Source organism: Pundamilia nyererei, unplaced genomic scaffold (assembly GCF_000239375.1).
Source record: "Pundamilia nyererei isolate P.nyererei 1_Seehausen unplaced genomic scaffold, PunNye1.0 scaffold00045, whole genome shotgun sequence".
Lineage (NCBI taxonomy): Eukaryota > Metazoa > Chordata > Actinopteri > Cichliformes > Cichlidae > Pundamilia > Pundamilia nyererei.
In genome coordinates, this window is record NW_005187446.1 from 2,800,682 (window position 1) to 2,815,837 (window position 15,156).

At 41.7% G+C, this 15,156-nt stretch overlaps 1 protein-coding gene across 2 annotated transcripts in view; it reads right to left on the reverse strand.

Annotated features, from left to right (window-relative positions):
• Positions 1 to 5,999: 5,999 nt before the first annotated feature.
• Positions 6,000 to 15,156, reverse strand: part of tars2 (threonyl-tRNA synthetase 2, mitochondrial) — a 14,484-nt gene continuing 5,327 nt past the window's right edge. For both annotated transcript variants that reach the window (XM_005732066.2, XM_005732065.1), the window contains exons 2-18: positions 14,156 to 14,337; positions 13,961 to 14,075; positions 13,507 to 13,628; positions 13,037 to 13,145; positions 12,556 to 12,620; positions 12,393 to 12,471; positions 11,703 to 11,849; positions 11,522 to 11,620; positions 10,657 to 10,826; positions 10,422 to 10,584; positions 9,817 to 9,954; positions 9,347 to 9,424; positions 7,420 to 7,520; positions 6,807 to 6,908; positions 6,632 to 6,704; positions 6,372 to 6,486; positions 6,000 to 6,263 (exon numbers count right to left, since the gene is read on the reverse strand). In XM_005732066.2, coding sequence (XP_005732123.1) covers positions 6,121 to 6,263; positions 6,372 to 6,486; positions 6,632 to 6,704; positions 6,807 to 6,908; positions 7,420 to 7,520; positions 9,347 to 9,424; positions 9,817 to 9,954; positions 10,422 to 10,584; positions 10,657 to 10,826; positions 11,522 to 11,620; positions 11,703 to 11,849; positions 12,393 to 12,471; positions 12,556 to 12,620; positions 13,037 to 13,145; positions 13,507 to 13,628; positions 13,961 to 14,075; positions 14,156 to 14,337 — 2,001 coding nt within the window. In that variant the 3' untranslated portion in view covers positions 6,000 to 6,120. The remainder of the gene's footprint in view (positions 6,264 to 6,371; positions 6,487 to 6,631; positions 6,705 to 6,806; positions 6,909 to 7,419; positions 7,521 to 9,346; positions 9,425 to 9,816; positions 9,955 to 10,421; positions 10,585 to 10,656; positions 10,827 to 11,521; positions 11,621 to 11,702; positions 11,850 to 12,392; positions 12,472 to 12,555; positions 12,621 to 13,036; positions 13,146 to 13,506; positions 13,629 to 13,960; positions 14,076 to 14,155; positions 14,338 to 15,156) is intronic.

Genomic DNA, 15,156 nt, shown 5'->3' on the forward strand with positions numbered 1-15,156 from the left:
CACACACACACACACAGGTTATTTATAACAGGGTGGAAGGGAAAGGCAGCGCGGCCTTGCAGGGCCTATTTTGGGAGGTTGAGCCCTTCAATCACTCAGGCTGACAGCTTCTCAGTGATACCAGGAGAACAATACAGAGCAGCTTGTTTATCTTCCTCTAGCCGTCCTGTTAGACTCTGCCTCCATGCCTGGGTCACTGCCTCTCAGTCTGCCTGCCTCCCACCAGGAAAACGGGACTTCCAGGACAACGGCGATCTCCAAATCTGACATTTCACAACCACAAAGTGATTTTCCATTATTACCTCCCCCCAGCCCGGATGTTTACAGTAAGCAATGGCTTCAAACAAAAAACCAAAAAAAACCCAAAACAAACATCTTTAAGTATTATTTAATAAAAGCTTAACGCAAAAACTAAACTAAATCTGCTTTTGGATCATATTGATCCAGCATTAGAGCTCCTGCAGATTAACTACCTTAGTGACCAAATTATGACCGTCGTCATTTCTCAGATGTGAGGATTGTCCTTGTCAAAAATGATTTCAAGTGAATCACTTTGAGATTTTTGTCCAAAGATGTCATCTCGGGTTCTGGGAAACTATGTGAAGCATATTTTTCATAGTGATTCAAACGTCACTAAATCTTGATCAGACTTTAAATCGGTGAGAAGGAAGTCCACGTTATGTGACCTTACATCCAAACCCTGTTACTTATTTTAAGAAGATGGAGAAAAATGAAACAACTTCGAGTAGATGAATTAGATATGGACTGGCATTTAAACAGTGCTTTTCTAGTCTGAGTCAGAACATAAAGGTCTTTACATTACAGCGCTTTCTTCTGGGAATTTTAGGATCTTTATCTAGCTCGCATCCACAGATACGGCCAAATCAGAGTCACCCAGCCTAACATGCGTGTCTTTAGACTCTGGAACAGATGGACAGTTCTTTATGACTTTCCCATCGGGCTTATTCCAACATTAAAATGCTGAAGATATCCGTTCATGTCATTATGAATGAATTCTCTTCACTGTCCTTCCAAAGCAAAAAGCTTTTCCGCAGCAGCCTTACTTGTGGTAAGTCTCTCTAGCTAAAAATAATTTCCTGTGAACTCTGTTCGACTCCACCAGTTGAATGAAGGATTGCTTTGTGTGTGTGTGAGAGCAGAGATAGTAATGATGGAGGATGGGCACAGTGGGGACATGAGGAGTGCAACAGGAGGCTGATATAGTTATCTGGTAAAGATTAGAGCGGTGTTTACTGGAGTTAATGGCCTGTGTCATCACTACGCAACTACTGTGCAATGTTGGCGGGTGGCTGTGGCGTCTGGGTCGTATTTATCGCCCCATTTTGGACAAAGCCTCCAGCAAAGAGAGCCCAGCCTTACAATAGACCTATAATCAACATGATGAATACTGCAGGACATCTAGGATCGCAACTGTTTGAGTCACATTCGGACTATTCAGAGGTCTCATCAGTCTGACAAGTACAAAGATGTTCAGTTTTCTGTTATAAAAGGCAAAGAGACTTTTACAACTTCAGTTCAAAACCTGTGAATCAATAATCCAATAAAGCTGATTTTCTAATAAATGACTAACACAGTGTAGTGTCTCTGTGTAGCTGTCTGCTTTAAAAACAAACCCAAACGTCCTCTAATGTTAACTGTTATCATTAATCAACTATTCATTCCATGTTATCAGACCTTGTTTCAGCTGTATATCATGTCTGTGATATAATAACTGAGATTCAGGAGACAAACATGTTTGATAAATCCTGTAAAAGCACAGATTGAGTTTATGAGTCCATTTAGATCCGATTTAGGTAAAAATGGTATCTGCTGTATTGTAAGGCCGTCTGGTTCTCCGCTACAAGCAGCTACCATAATCATCTAAGAGGCTGATAAGTTGTTTAAACACAAGGACAAAGTACAGACTCCTTCTTTTTTATCTCTTTTATGACTCAATATTTTTTTAAACTATGTATAATACTGAGTTCGTTGGTTTTCTATTCTTAAACAAAAAAAGAACAAAACAAACCCCTAACATTTATCACATGTGTTATATCGATTATTCAGAGGACCAGGGACACATTGCTTCTGTTTAACCATTAGCTACACTTGCAGCATTGCTAATAAGATTGCCAGTCGATTCACCCAGGGGATGACTCTAAGTGACTTTGTTCCCTGACCTTCCTACAGGCACCAGCAGTAAATTATTTTTTAGCATCAATGTAAAATGCAGTCATGCGAAAAAAAAGTTTTCACAGGACTCTATGCAGCCCAGGGAAACTGCAAGAGTAAAGTGCACCCTTAGTGCAGAGGGTAAGTAGCAGCCAAGTGCTGCTAATCAACGGATCATCAGCGCGCGTGAGCAGCTCTATAAAAGCTGATATTTTGGCAGGTTGAAGCATTCAGGTTTGTGGAAACACAATAAAACAATCCAGGAGCGGATGTCCCAACAAATTCCTCAAGGTCAGACCATGCAATGGTCAGAAGCCACTTTTGGCTGCTCCCTTCCCACAAAGGGTCACCACAGTGGATAACTCTGAATTTTACACTGGATACTCATCAATGGTGACCTTTTGCTTGCTAGACAAATGTTCAAACTATGGAGCCAGTGCAAGAAACCCAAAAACCTACGTGTCAGACTGTCAGTTAGCATGTTTAATGTTAGCGTTCACGACTGTACAATTAGATAAAGACTGAACAAACATGGCTTGTTTGCAAAGGTTTCCAGGAAAAGGTCTCGTCTCAGCACGACTTAGAGTTACAAAGCTACATCTGAAGAAAACATATCAGCAAAAACACATCATACCAGCTGTCAAGCACGGTGGTGGAGGGGTGATGGTTTTGGGCTTGTTTTGCAGGTATGGTCGACCATGAACTCCTCCATATACCAAATTATTCTAGAGCCATACGTAAAGCCACCTGTCCAACAGCTAAAGCTAAAATCTGGGTCACGCAGCAGAACAGTGGCCCCAAGCACAACAGAATGCCTTAAAAATGAATAAAGTACTGCAATGACCCAGTCAAAGTTTATTGCTCCTAAAACTGGTTCCAAGAGTTGTTGGGGTGCACAGCCCTGTGAAAACTTTCCCTTTCACATGACTCCGTTTCTCCACTTACTAGTTGGGCAAAAAGTTTGCGGGACAATGAAAGACTTTAAATTTGGCTGTATGTAACGTAATAAATAGACACCATTGACATTTACTTTTTTATAATTCAACATTCCCAACTTCTCACAAGCATACAGTACCATCCACAAGTTTTGCCAGTCACCTATTCTGACTCACTGCAAATGGAAGTTAAGCTTTCTTATTATTGTCTTATGTCTTTGTATTTCTCTTTAAGCCATTAGCTGTTATTTCAGCTGCTGCTCTGTCTGATAATCATTTTTGGGTCTCAGCGGGGATGCATCCACAGCTCAGCACAGCTCTCTTTCAGCCACAGGTTTCTTATGAGACATGTTTACTTTTTAAAATAACAACCGGCAGAGATGTGTGACAAGAAGTAGGTGCAGCTCCGTAGAGCTGTCAGTGCGGCTGTCATTTTCAAGGCTGTTAGCACAGCAAAGGAGATTTCCTTCACCTCCATTGTATTAGAAAGTCCACAGATCTCAGATTTATATCTCAGCAACAAAAAAAAAAAGAAGCAAAAATAACTAACTGGCAAAAAATGTGTGTTTAATGGTGTTTCTATGCAGTCTAATGGGATAAATGTTCCCATTAGAATCATTCTCTGTTGGGGTCACAGCAGCTCAGGTGGTAGAGCGGGTGGTCTATCATTCAGGAGGTCGGTAAATTGAATCCCAGCTTCTCCAGCCTGTCATACTGAACCCTAAGGTGTCACCACCGGTGCATCCATCTGTGTGTGAATGTCCCTGTATGAGTGAGACTTGTGGTAAAAAGTGTCAGCTAATTTACTATTTGATGCTCAAATTACCTGCCTGTGTTTGCACTCTCGCTTCTAGTCAGATCTGTGCTTCAATTAAACGTACTTTCAAACCAGCTCCAGCAGAGAGCTTTTACAAATTTGCCCCAGCTTCCCTCTCTGCGGCCCACTAAGCGATGTCGGGAGGACCTGAACACGGTCACTCTACCTGTCTCACAGTGTGCTTTGTTGAAGCGGTTGCTTTTGTCCAGTCAACTCAGATTATTCTCTCGGGGCTCACACCTCCCACTCTCCCTCTGTGTCATTGTTGTGACTGATGTCTTTTCCATCCTGCTGCCCTCTCTCAATTAAAAAGGAAAAAACCTCCAATTCCTTTGACCTTTACCTTGACTTGGCTGTTTCCACTAAACACACATGAAAACACACAGCCCTGACACGGCTGCTCTCTCTCCTATTTTAGTCAAATCTCCCTCTGTGTCCTCCCTTTCTTCCAGTCTTTTAAAGGTATGCCCAGCTTTCTGCTCAGATAGCACCACGCACGCTTATATAAGCAGGAGGTTTGCACGTTTGATGGCTTATAGGGAACAAATTGCATTGGTAGCTGAGTAATGCCACAGCAGTATAATCTCTTCAGTTCAGTTCCTCCTTCCCCAAGGGACCGCTACCCTAGCCTTTACAACAGGTAGCTCCACCCAAGTGACTGACCCTTAAAGTCTAAACCTGCATAATCTCCATAAGAAACTATATAAAGAACATTTTAAGCATCCTGTAGAAGAAAAAGTGAGATTTGAAGAGTCTGGGGTTTCATCTGTACTTCTAAACTCATGGATGGGACACTGAATATTAGCTTATGGCCTTTATCAGTATACCAGTTAATTTTAAAACTCATTTAGCATTTCTAGACTCAACCCTGCTCTCATTACATTAAACTAGGCGAGGGCTTTTATTGTGGAAAGGTGTATCATTTATGTTTCTTTATGGGGTTTCCCCACTTTTCCAGGACTGTGTGCCAGTGGAGGCTCTTAACAGGTTGGTTCTTTTCCACTGTTCCCATTATTAGGCACTCTCATTCCGACTGCTTTTGTTGGACTTTCAGTTTTTCTCTGTTGTTTGCAGACGGCTTATGAATTACTCATAGCAGGAAGTGGGCTGTGACCTTGTTATCCATCATTGTTCCAAGACTTTTAAATACATGTGTGAGTCATCGAATGCAAATTGGTAATTATAGCATGTATTATTATTATCATTGTATTATTAATGAATGTGATACAGAGTAAAACCTTTTTGGGTAGAAAAGATGGAAATGTAGCTCTAGCGAAATTCATTCATCATCCACTTTGTTAGAGAAAATATCCAGTGAGCAGCAGTTTGAGGCAAAATGCTTTTTTGACGTCAGAGCTGATAGTAAGAAAATATGACGCATCATTTCATAAAGCTCATATCTCACACTGGTGTCTTGAACATGACATTGAGTTCAATGTATGCAAATAGACTCCACAGTCACCAGATCGCAATCCAGTACAGCACCTTTGGGATGCAGTGGAACAGGAGATACACATCATGGATGTGCAGCCAACAAACCTGCAGCACGTGTGATACGATCGCATCAACATGGACCAAAATCTCACATTTTGAATCTGTCATGAGAAATTAAAGCAGTTCTGAAAAGCAAAAGTGGGGGTGGTGCAGGTACACACGTGTACCTTATCAAGTTTATTACTATAACACAAGTATAAAATTAAAAGGTTACTAGTGATTATACTGCAAACGGTTGTGTGTCCATGAGGATACAACCTACTATAACTCACACATTTTTGTGTAAACAGTAAGAAGTGTTGGATAGCACCGCCAGAGACTGAGTGTAACTTTTCACATTTCCTTTGTGTCATGTTTCCTCTCAAAAGGCTGAAAAAAGGTTGGAGCAGAAACCACAAAGGGTTCTCCTATGGGAGCAGGTGGTAGGACTCTGTGCTTATAGTTGGCACCATTATTTCTAAGAGTGTGGCGATCCTTAAATAGCCTTAAATCTCTCTCTCTCCAGTCTCTTTTTTGCAGGACAGTTTAATCAGCAAATTCCATTAAAGGACAAAATCAGCAATGAGTGCAGAACATAAACATCAGTGTTTTATACTTTTATTCCAACTTTAACCAGCCGCTTCTTCAGACAAAGCCAAAGTGCAACAGGCTGAACATGTAAAACAAACATTTCATCAGTGAGTCATTATTTCCAGGACATCATCAAAACTCATCGAGGTTGCTTCTGGTGTCCCGTAGCTTTGTGAGGGACATCAGCACCTCCTCTGTCGGCCTCCTGCCCAGCTGTTTACCCCCTCTGCTCCTCACGTTCACTGTTCCACTCTCACGCTCCTTATCACCCACCACTGCACAGAAACACACACAAAAAGACTGTCAAATATGTCAACAGTACTGAAAAACAGTCGCAGTCTTTAGTATTTTAAGTAGCCAGCCTCTTAGTTATTCATCTTTACCAAATATGTAGTTATACTGGGCGAGCTGAGCAGAGCGGATCTTCTTATTTAAGGTGGCTCCCTCATCGTCATTCAGATCTGCCATAAAGCCAGCTTCATGGAACTGCTGGACCACCTTAACAGGAGAGAGAGAGGGATTCATTCTTTTAAGACTGTATCTGTAATCTACCTCTTATATGAAAGAACAAATTAATCATGGCAGGATGAAAGTTCACTTTGTCTGCTTATGCACCCGAAGCAAATTTCCATCAGACACTGACCTGCCTGCCGTACGACTCATTGTTGCCCCCCACAGGAATAACTGCGACCTGAGCCGGAGACAGCCACAGAGGCCTGGGTGAGGCACAGAGGGGGGTGACAGGTTAGCGTACAGCTACAGGACAATAATCCCACTAACGGGGTACATTCAGATTTTGTGCATTATCATCTTTTCACCATTTCCCTCCAAAGTTTTCAGCCAGTATGGCCATCATCCTCTCCAGCGATCCCAGCACTGCTCTGTGGATCATTACTGGTCTGTGCAACTGTCCGTCTCGTCTGAGAGAAAGGTTACAAAAACAGAGATCAGGAGGTGGTGCAGCGTGGCCAAGCTGCAGACACAAATACTCTTCTTGACAGTATTGTGAACTTTATTTTATACTGAAGTGAAGTAGCTGAGTGGAAGTAAATATGCAGATCTCTGTTGCTTATTTCTAACCTACTTTTCCTATAAACTGTTCTACAATGGGACACTAATCTATTGTTGAACATATAATCTAATCAGATTATAATCAAAAACACTTCAGTAGATGTGGACCAAATTCGACACACTTGAGCTGATAAATCCAATAAAGGGCTAATGTTTCATCATCAAATTAGCTCCCAAAGTTAGACTTGTGCCATCTTATCCCGAGTGATTACTGGAGATAGATAGATATATATATACACAAGGATGCATTCTCAACAAAAAGAAGTGGCCAACTGTAAAGGAGTAGTGGTTTAAATCAGTGCAGATGCAGGAATGTTAAAGAGATTGAATGCCAACTACTGAAATTTATGAGTGACTCACCCGACGTACTGAAGGTCAAATCTGATTGGCAGCTGGAAGTCCAGCTGGATCGTGGCACACTGGTGCTGTCTGCCAATAGCATCTTTGATCAGGATGTCAATCTGATGAAACATGAAGGCGTGCGTTATTACCGGGCTTCACTTTTCCCTTCCAGTTTAGCGCTCTGAGACAAAGTACCTTTTTGTGCACTGAATCATTAGAAATGGGTTTCTGAGAGAAGCTGATTAGCTGCTTAGATTGTGGTTTAAAAATCCTGGATACACGTTTCTCTGTTTCAACGAGCGGTTAAGCTCAACCTGACTTCACCCATCGCCTCCTCTCAGTGCTCCCACATGAGCACGCTGACGTTTATCTGAAGCAGACTTCTTCTTGGAAAGATAAATTAAGTCTCACCCCCCCCCCAAAAAAAAGCAAAGGTCATTGCCGCACTGTCGTTTCAATTTTATTTAAAAATAAACAAAAACAAACAAACAAAAGCACAAAACCTCTAAATATTCTGTGAACTACAATAATTCGTGTCTGTAGTTTCTCTGTGCAGAGCTGAAGCAGAACAAAGATGTCTTAATCTGCGTTGCAACATAAATAAATCCCCTTTAGAGGAATTAAAATCATTAAATCTAATTTTATTATTGTCAAAACTTGAGAAATGCTCTTGTTTGTTGTTCTCCCAAGATTTCAGAGATAATGAAGAGAAAATGTAAGCTTGGCTCTGTATCAAATGGAAAAATGATCTACCTGCCAGCACCTCTAAGCTGATGAACACATTGTTACAGGCTTGTGAGAAACAAAGGTTTCACTGGACTACTGTGGAAAAAACTGAGTGCAGCCCAGTATTCAGTAGCTGGTAGAGCAACAACTGGAGAGTCCTAGCCCACTCTCCTTTACACTGAGTTTCAATCAGATTGAGGTCTGGACTTTAACTGGGGTATTGTAGATTTGCTGCAGTTCATTAAGTTGTTGTCCTGTTGCATCTGGTCATCTCAACAAGGGGCCCAGGCCAAGCCCAAATCATCACCCCTCCACCACCGAGCTTGACAGCTGCTATGAGGTGTTTGTGCCGATATGCTGTGTTCGGTATTTTGCAAATGTGCTGCCGAGCATTATGACCAAACATCTCCACTTTGGATTCTTCTGTCTAAAGGACATTGTTACAGAGGTCTCTGGTTTATTCAGAACTTTGCAAATCTAAGCATTGTTTTTTGTTCTTTTTAGATAGAAGAGGCTTTCTAAACAAGTCATACTTGTTCAGTCTTTTTATAACTGTACTGTCACAACTTTTAACATGCTAACTGAGGACCGTAGAGTCTGAGATGTAGACCTTGGGTTTTTCTGAACATTGCATGGACTGACCCTGGGGTGAATTTCCTGGGACGTTCACTCCTATTGTGGCCAGACCAGCCAACTGTCAGAACTTCTGCTTTAAAAGAAGTGGCAACACTTTCTGACGATCAGTCAGTCAAGTGCATTTGATTAGCAACAACCCAGCTGTTAGACTTAGTTTTTAGTTGGACTGCATTAGAGTCATGTTTTTTTCCAGTTTGAGGATACATGTCAGGCAGTTAAGACTTGGAAGTTGCTATACCTGATAAAGAATTTTCCCACATGGAGACCACCCTAAAACCATTTCTTGGCTTGCTTTTGAGGTGCTGGTAGCTGTCCCAAAAGTAGCTGCTTCCACCATTTCTGAGTCAATATGCTAAACTAATCAGCTCTCCTGGTAAATCTTTAATAGTGCTTCAACATAAAAAAAACCCCCAAACAAACAAAAAGAACCAAAACAAAACAAAACACACATTCCCTTAAAGTTTTTTACATTAAGGAGGAACAGAGTGACTAAACTGATGTCACGATGCTTTGGTGTAAACAAACAGTGATAAGCAACATTTACTCCTGAGTCCATTAAGTGCACGTCTTCCTTCTCACTGACCTTTGGTCCGTAGAACGCTCCGTCTCCTGGGTTTAATTCCCAGCGTTCACCAAACTGCTGCAGACTCCTCTCTAACTGCTTCTCACACACACAAAATAAGCAAGTAGTTGCATGACAGAATATAAGTACATTAAAGCACATTATGATAGCCATGTCTGTGTTTGAACTGTGCAGGCTCAGAACTGTTATGTTAAATTACACTCAATTGAATCAGCTTAGATTGCTGCTGTGCCCATTTAAAAAGTGCTCGGGGGATTTGGAGATATACATCTACCCAACAGCCTGACGCAAAGCAGCTCTCGACTGGAAAGTACCACTTACATAACTGATAGGTTAAGTGGAAATGCCTCCCCCCTGGCTGCCACTCAAGAGTACACATATATACACACACACACGTTGAACAGCTGTGTCTGTGTAGGACTGCTTTTAGCACACAATATGATGGAGAGTGTGTCAACGTGTCTGTTTACCTGCTCAGCGGTGTCCCACTGTTCAGGCTCCCCCAGGCACGGCGTGGGTCGCGTAGACAGCAGGCAGTGAAAGGAAAACCCAAACACTTGATAGACGCTCCTCACAAAGTCCAAACAAGTCACAATCTCTTCTTCCAGCTGGGAAAAAAGAAAGAAAAGTCAGGAAGAGGTCAACATGAGGACATAATAATAACAGAAAAGTGTACACAGCTGAGAGACCAACAACAACTGAGAGCGTAAAAATTAAACCAAGATCGAATTTCTCAGGCTGACATAGTGGTGATCATCATGTGACCACCGTCTCTGAATTAACAAGGTGCAAACAGAAAGGCTGAAGGAACAGTATCATGGGAAGGCTGCAGGACTCCATGTAGGGGATCAGATTTACTGCAGAGCCACAAAGGCTTACATACGGAGGTGCAAAGTCTGAAAAGGACAAAGACCTTCATTCATCCAGGCTAAAGCTTCCTGGAATGTCTCAGGAGTCATTTACACAGCCCATCTAATCACTGAAATGCGGTTCCACGTGGGTCTCGTTTACAGCGTCTGTCCCACTTAAACATGCCTTGGTTTAGAAACGAGAGATCATCTGCCTGTTTGCGTACCTGTTCAGGTGTGCAAAATATGTGCGCGTCATCCTGGCAGAACCTGCGAACGCGAGTGAGACCTCCCAGAGCGCCGGAGAGCTCGTTACGATGCAGCGCCCCGAAGTCGGCCCATCGCAGAGGGAGCTCTCTCCACGAGCGAACGCGCTGCTCAAACATCAGGCTGAACACAACAAAGGAGAGTCAGTCTCTGCAAAGACACCCGAGCACAGGTAGGTAAGGTGTGTGTGTTCACCAGTGTGCAGGACAGTTCATGGGTTTGAGAGCGTAGGTCTGAGAGTCCTCTGATTTCACAGTGAACATGTTCTTGCTGTAGTGCTCCCAGTGGCCAGAGCGCTCCCATAAAGCAGTGCTGTATAGCGTTGGGGTCACGACCTCAGTGAAGCCTCGCCTTCGGTATTCACACTATGAGAGGTCAGGAAGGAAGGACTTGTGTGACAATGAGTGGAGGACAGAATCAAATGGTCACAGGGTCAAACAGCATAGAGACTTTAGGCTAAAAAGGCTGACATCCTGACCACTGACATGAACACATATGACCTCAGCATTACAATCAGCAGAGCACGTGTTGATGCGTGTTATTACGTTTAAATGGACAACAACAATAAATACACACACTCAATGAACAACTTCCTGCATAAGCGGCATTTTATCATTATATAAAACCAACTAAGGTCACAGTTGGATTTTGAATAATCAAATTAAAGCTTGTGGGGCATTTTTTGGTTTTAGTTGCATAAGCGGTGTTGAAAAGGGCCGGAGCTCACTTAACAGGTTTTTTCTGCAAGCAGATAGTTCATTTGAACCATTATACAGTTATTTCTTGATTTTTGATTAAACAACTTTTGATGTACCACAAACAGGCAAACTAACTAGAGAAAAAATGTTTCCTGTGTAATGCTGTGTTCATTCTTTAAAGCCACAACTAAGCAGTGAGAGGCCCAGGCCAAATATGAGGTTTGATGACATGTTTATCCACGACCCTTTGTCCCTGCGCTATATTCATACAGTTTCTTATCTGTAATCTTTCTACAGGTGTAACAAGGCTGTGATGGTGCAGTTCTAAGGGATTCAAATATAAGCTCAAACAAATAATTCACCTTAATGAAGTCTGTGAGTGTGTTGTAGATGTGGGCTCCTTTAGGCAGAAAGAAACAACTTCCTGGACTGACTTCATTGAAAAAGAACAGCTCCTGGTCCTGTGGAAGAACATGAAAAGGTTCTTATTTCACTTTTTAAGATAGCATCATCTTCTGTACCCATGTACGGTTTCCGTCTTACCGTCCCGATGCGTCTGTGGTCCCGCCTCCTCGCTTCCTCCTGCTTCCTCTCCCACTCCTCCTTCTCTTTCTCACCTGGAAAGGCCACACCTAACAGTCGTGTCAAACCGGAGGACTCTGTCTGGTTGGCCAGGGTCACAGAGGACAGCTGGAATGGTACAGAGATGAAAAGTGGGGAGAAAATAATAGGTGAACATGGACGTGGCAAAAGAGAAAGTTATGAGAGGGACGGATGGCCGTGTGTTTCTAAGAGCCCAGAACAGAAATCTGGCCTCTGACAAACACAACATCCTGCTGCTGATATTTCCAGGCCCTTTCTGTTGTGGAATCCCAGTCTGCCCAGTGACAGCTTGGTATGGAAACTTTCCTCTCTCCCTGGATCAATATGGATGAGGAAAATTCCACTCACACAGCATGTGTCCCATCTGACAGAGAGCCACGAAGGTCCAAATAAAACAGATTTTAACTGATGAGATGGCACTGCCTCTTTCATTGCAGTCATATAGTGTTTGAGTGTGAAAAATCGTGATAGCACTGCCATATGAAATACAGTTTTCATAGGAATAGAACAAATTCTTGAGTTAAGAAAAGCAAAACAATAAAATACATAAACTGGCAGTGAAACACAAAAAGAGAAAACAGAAAGACGAGCAAAGGACTGAATGCACTGACTGGATACACAAACACATACCTGCAGCATCTTGAAGACTGTGAGGAGGCCTGTGTGTGGGAGGAGGGGGCCGTTGCAGACCGCTATAGTGTCTCCACACCTGAGCCACACAGAATGGTTGAAACCAGTTAATTTACTGGTGAGTGTTTTAAATCACTGGCAGGTAAGAAGTTTTCCTACGTGCCTGTATACTGTGACAGTGGCGCCATTCATCTGCTCTTCAGCAAACTGCAGCCTCAGCTTACTGCTCTGTAAGAAGAAAACACAGAAAACCGATTTTAAGTTCAACATGGACACGAGGACAGACAAATATCACAGCTGGACTAAAAACAGGAGTCACACTTAAAAAGCGAGTAACATAACTGCTATTCACATCCTATCAAAGGTTACTCAGATATGCTTCAAGCCAGCATGGCACAATGCTGCTACACCACCAGTGTTTTTTTTAAAGTGGAAATAAATATAAAATAACAAAACTTTCCTGCTTCCTGGCGTAATATAAGCTGGTGCATTAAAAGTGTGAGGAAAGAGCTTGAACAGCTATGCCACAGTGATTTGATAATTAAGACTTATCTCCTCTACATAAAGAATGAAAGAAAGATGTGTCAGCACTGAAAATGTCTGTCATCAATATTATATTATAACAAACAGAGCATGTTGCAGACCTGGAATAGCTCTTGGACCTCTTCTATACTCAGCTCCAGTCTAGAGAGAGGACGTTTGAGTGCTGCCGCCTCCTTACACCTCGCCTCCACATCACTCAGAGACAAAAAACTGTAGATGAAGTCACATTCAGGCAAAACTTCAGCTGCAGTTTAGTCAGAATCAGGAGCATGCCATACAGGTCAAACAGCCGGCACGAGTTACATAAGGTGGAAACGGTGTCATTAAAGCAGCACATAATAATGAACAGCTATACACAGCATGCATATAAATACAATTTAGTAACTAATTAAACTCATGAATAAAAAATATACACTTTATTTGAAAGGTCAGGATTTTTTTCCCTTTAAAACAAAAAGAAGCTGAAAAACTGAAATAACAACCATCATGTAACTACCACCACCTCTTTTGCATTTGTGAGCACACAAAGATGAAGTTTTGACAGAGCTCATATCTGATAGATAGTAATCACCTGTTGTCCAACAGGTAATCACAGAAAAGCCCGAACTCTGACGTTCCTTCTCTGCACACCTCAGCACCAAACATGCCCTCCAAGACTCCACCGAGGACGCACGCCCCTGTTCTCCAGGCTGCCTGTGAAATCAAGGGTCGTAATGAGTGAGCGCCAAAGACATCTACACTGTACTTTTGGGATGGTAGATTAAAACAGCAAGAAAACACAAAGATGCTCTCATCCCACTACTGCTGGTCCCAGTTAAAGTGTCGTTTCAATTTTTGTTTGCCATGTTACATGGCATGTTAACATCTTTATTTATTTTCTAACTTATGATGATGCTGAATGAGGTGAGAAAATGTTTTTAAAAAAACCTTCAAAACTAATTTTTCATCAACATCACACTTACAGGTCAAATAGGGGAAACTGCACATACTTAAAGGAAGTTAACAGCGGGGAACTGTGTAATTACCTGCTTTCCCTCAGTTGTATCAAACCCCAGAAGTTGTAGTTCACAGTCTGCCTCTAGGGGTCGTCCAAGCTCCCAGAGTTCCCCATTCACCTTACTCACCAGGGCTCCTTTCAATCTGAAACAACACGTGCAAAAGCACAGTTATATCACGACAGTTAAACATATTAAACCAAACAGTATAAACTGGGTACTTACCTCACACTCCGAGCAACATAGAGCGGTGTGGTGACACCAGCTGTTCCCTTAACTATCCGGCCGTCAACCAGCCGGATACGGAGGGGCATTTCTGTCGATTCAAAACGCTTCCCATTTCCACGTTTTTCCCTGAGAGCCTCAAAGATCTGCAGTCGTTCAGATAAGGCAGGAGATGCATTCACCTGTAAAGCAAAAAATAAAGATTTGGTTTGAAATTATTTACAAGAAGCAAAAGGACAAAAGAACTAAAATCTGAAGATGACAGAAAACCCGTCAAATAAGACCTCCAGAAATTAAGTGCATATGCAGTAAAGCTAAGAGAGACAGACAAGCATTTAGGATTTTAGCAACACAATAATATATTCTGAACTTATCTTACTGCCCCAACAGAATGAGTAACATAATGCAAAGACATACACAGGCATAGCCCCTCAATATGTTTACCTTACTATTTAGCTTACACTGCACAGACCCATCACTAATATGCATGGGATGGACTAAATATTTGAAACACCTGTCAGTTTAACGCAGTGAAGGCTTTTCCAAACCAGCTGTAATAACACCTTAAGACAATTCTTCATCTATGAAGGGTATAAAGGACTACTTTATAAGACTATGGAGGTGTTGGCATGACATAATTAATGAACTGGAATGGATTTTAAACTTGTTCAATTAATTAATTAATAAGCCATAATACCTTTAATCACCATGGCCCCAAGGTAAAATTAAACAGAATTAACATTTTAGGAATAGCCTTAAAGAAAATCCAAAAGTTTTTACCCATGTATTATTATATCAGTACTTGTTTTAGTTGGTTATAACAAAAAAACAAACCAAAAAAAAACAAACCAAAAAAAACGTAGTTAACTGACCGTAAACAAAAAAAACCTCTATAAACTTTTAGAAAAAACAAAAACTAACTTTTCTTACAAAATTTCCATAAAGTCCTCAGGAAGTCCACAAAGTTCTTTGTTTTAGTACTGAGCTGATTTGTCAACACA